The sequence below is a fragment of the Xenopus laevis genome, chromosome 4S (assembly GCF_017654675.1).
Source record: "Xenopus laevis strain J_2021 chromosome 4S, Xenopus_laevis_v10.1, whole genome shotgun sequence".
In the NCBI taxonomy this organism is placed as follows: Eukaryota; Metazoa; Chordata; class Amphibia; order Anura; family Pipidae; genus Xenopus; species Xenopus laevis.
Window position 1 is genome coordinate 67,256,684 of NC_054378.1, and position 3,338 is coordinate 67,260,021.

At 44.4% G+C, this 3,338-nt stretch overlaps 1 protein-coding gene across 1 annotated transcript; it reads left to right on the forward strand.

The window, feature by feature from the left end:
* The first annotated feature begins 379 nt into the window (after nt 1-379).
* Nucleotides 380-2,542, forward strand: jun.S (jun proto-oncogene S homeolog). The gene is given in 2 exon segments (NM_001085894.1): nt 380-626; nt 823-2,542. A coding segment is annotated over 1 exon segment (939 nt). The 5' UTR covers nt 380-626; nt 823-886; the 3' UTR covers nt 1,826-2,542.
* The last annotated feature ends 796 nt before the right edge of the window (nt 2,543-3,338 follow it).

Consider the following 3,338-nt stretch of genomic DNA (forward strand, 5'->3'; position numbering starts at 1 on the left):
CCCTCTCCCCCCCCCCTGACACCAGTCTCGAGTCCCTTCCCAGTGTCAGGGGGAGAGTGGAACAGCCCTCATGGCGGGAAACCCACGTCAAAACGCCATCCCAACCACCAAAGCAAGGAACGGCCACCGCCAATAACAATACGTCATCCCACAATGCCCAGCGGCAAAGGAGCATTACCGCATCCCATAAGCCTTCGCGAGAGTTAGAATCTTCTAGGGCGGTCGTCATAGCGACCGAGGTTGATTTGGACTCGCGGGTCCTCCTCCTTTCCCCAAGCTCGACCAATGAAAGGACGCTGGGGTGACATAATGTCTATTTTTAGTGGGTGACCGCTCGCAGATAAGTGTAAGCTGCACGCTGTCCCAGAGCCCAGTGCAAGTGAGTAGAGCTCACACACTGACAGCACTTGCGGCGCTTGAAGAGCAACATCTACGTTTTCAGTGACTTGTTCCTTGTGGCCGGAGCCCGTTGTGCCTGACAGAGATACTGGGTAGACACACTCATACCCAGCGCTCGCCATTCCCTGTCTCCGGCGGCGCTTCGGAAACTTTCCCAGGAGTTGCCCAGAACTTTTGTGGCGCCCGGAGTACGAGGTCCTCTCTGCTATTAGAGACACAAGCACAAAGTAAGTCGCATTTATTTCTCTCACTGGCTGTTCTTTTGTGCCGGGCAGGCAGTTGTTGTACTACAACTCCCACAATGCTCGGCAGGATACTGACAGTTGTACTTGGGCGAAGCAGAGGTTGATATTGCAGAAGGGTTGGAGGTGGCATGGGGGTTCGGTGTCTTGTCTAACAACCTGTTCATTCTTTTGCCTCTAGGCTGCTCTTGGTGTCGTCACACTGACATAAGCTCCAGTCCCCGTCCCGGTCCGGCGTCCATTCTATGAGCGCAAAGATGGAACCTACTTTCTACGATGATGCCCTGAGCGCTGCCTTTGCCCAGCACGACACTGTTTCCTATGGCTACAACAAGGTGCTGAAGCAGAGCATGACCCTCAACCTGTCCGACCCCAGCAGTGCCATCAAACCTCACCTGAGAAACAAGGCGGCCGAGCTGCTCACTTCTCCTGACGTTGGACTTCTCAAGCTCGCTTCCCCGGAGTTGGAGAGGCTTATCATCCAGTCCAGCAATGGCATGATTACCACCACCCCGACCCCCACCCAGTTCCTCTGTCCCAAGAATGTTACAGACGAGCAGGAAGGATTTGCAGATGGATTTGTTAGGGCACTGGCAGAATTGCACAACCAAAACACATTGCCAAGTGTTATCACTGCCACCCAACCTGCCAGCACGGGACTGACATCTGTTTCTACTATTGCTGGAAATACTGGCTTCAGCAATAACCTTCACAATGAGCCCCCAGTGTACGCCAATCTAAGTAACTTTAACCCAAGTACCATCACCACCTCAGCAGTTTTTAACAGCAACAGCATGGGCTATACAGGTCAACATCCTAATAACCCACCAATGCCAGTGCAGCACCCCAGGCTCCAGGCTCTGAAAGAGGAACCACAGACTGTACCTGAAATGCCCGGGGAGACTCCACCACTGTCCCCTATTGATATGGAGTCCCAGGAAAGGATAAAGGCAGAAAGGAAGCGTATGAGAAATAGAGTTGCTGCATCTAAATGCAGGAAAAGGAAGTTGGAGAGGATTGGCAGGTTGGAAGACAAAGTTAAAACCTTAAAATCCCAGAACTCAGAACTGGCATCCACTGCCAACATGCTTAGAGAGCAAGTAGCTCAGCTCAAACAAAAAGTCATGAATCATGTCAACAGCGGCTGTGAGCTAATGTTAACACAGCAGATGCAAACATTCTGAAAATACTCTTTTGGAGAGAGTTGTGAGGATCATTTTGTAGGGGGAAATAGTTTCATGTTGAAACTCCCTGGCTTAAAATGAAAGGCACTGAGACCTGACTGTTCTACATGGGTGTGTGCGGGAAGTCCTGACAAGCCTTTAGGTGGAGCCTGTGGCAATGCAACAAGCAGTATCACTTGTCAAGTGCTGTCCCTGCTCTAATGAAACATCAGATACGTGTTTAACATTGACCAAGACCTGCATGGACCTAACATTCAATGATCATTCAGTATTAAGAAAAGGTTAAACTGCTAGAGACACTAGGTTGCTTCTGTAGTTTTCTCACAAAGGGAGGGTGTGGGAGGGAGGCATATGGGACATTGAAAAGCGAATTTAATGACTGCCTTCTACATTACTGTGTATGTGTACATATTTGTTTTTTTTTATTGTTATTTTAAAAAAACTGAATTGTTTCAGTAAAATTGCTTCAAGCATTTGTAAGTTATTTTTACGTTGGGGTTCATAAACCCACTATTTTCTGTAAATAAGAGATATTGAGCACTCTTGAGTTTACCATTTGTAATAAAGTATAATTTTTCTATGTTTTTGTTTCTAAAGGACAATTCCAGACGTCTAATTATATTTAAGATATTAAATAAAAGATGTGGAAATTAGATTGTTTTTTTAATTTATATATATTTTTTTTTACATTGCAATAAACGTGCATGTTAAAACATATATCGGTGTACAGTACTTGATATATTGCAAAAGCCCATTGAAGGGTAATGATATTGGAGAAGAAAAAAAAAAACGTATTGGAAATATTACATTTTAATAGTTGAAAAAAACCATATCACAGCACTTGGGGGTGTTTATATACCCTTTTTATATGATGACAACATATTATGCATCAGGTTATTTTTATTTATATATACACACACACACACACACAGTCCTGGGCTATTGGCAAGAGTTTACAGCTGTTGCTTTATGTTTATGGGGTGATGAATGGTTTATAAAGTTCACCAGACTTTTGGTTAGAGGTGTACTTAATCATCAGTAAATGATTGTTTTCACAAATATTGACATTCTCTTAATAGTAAGAATACTGACTTAAAATTGTTACAAATTGTTATATTAGTTGCTCACATTTCTTTTACGCTATTCTTAATGATACAAAGAAACTTTAACAATATGATACAATAGTTGCAATCAGTCCTTCATATCAGGACAGGGAGTAGGTGCAGAAGCTGCTGCTGAAATCGGTTATCATCAATTAACTGATCAAATTGTAACATTTTAGAGAGTCCAAGCCCTTTAAAAGCTTCTCTTTAAATTGTACATATTATATAAAGCTATATAAGGGCTCTTACAGACGAGCGTTTGAAGCTGCGCTCCCCTGCGTTCCGTTTTTCTGCATTCAGCCGCAGGGGAGCGCAGGAATAGACGCATTACGTTTTTTCCAATGGTGCTGTACTCACACAAGCGCGTGTAGGCGACGAACGCAGGAAAAATGCAGCATGTTGCGTCTCAA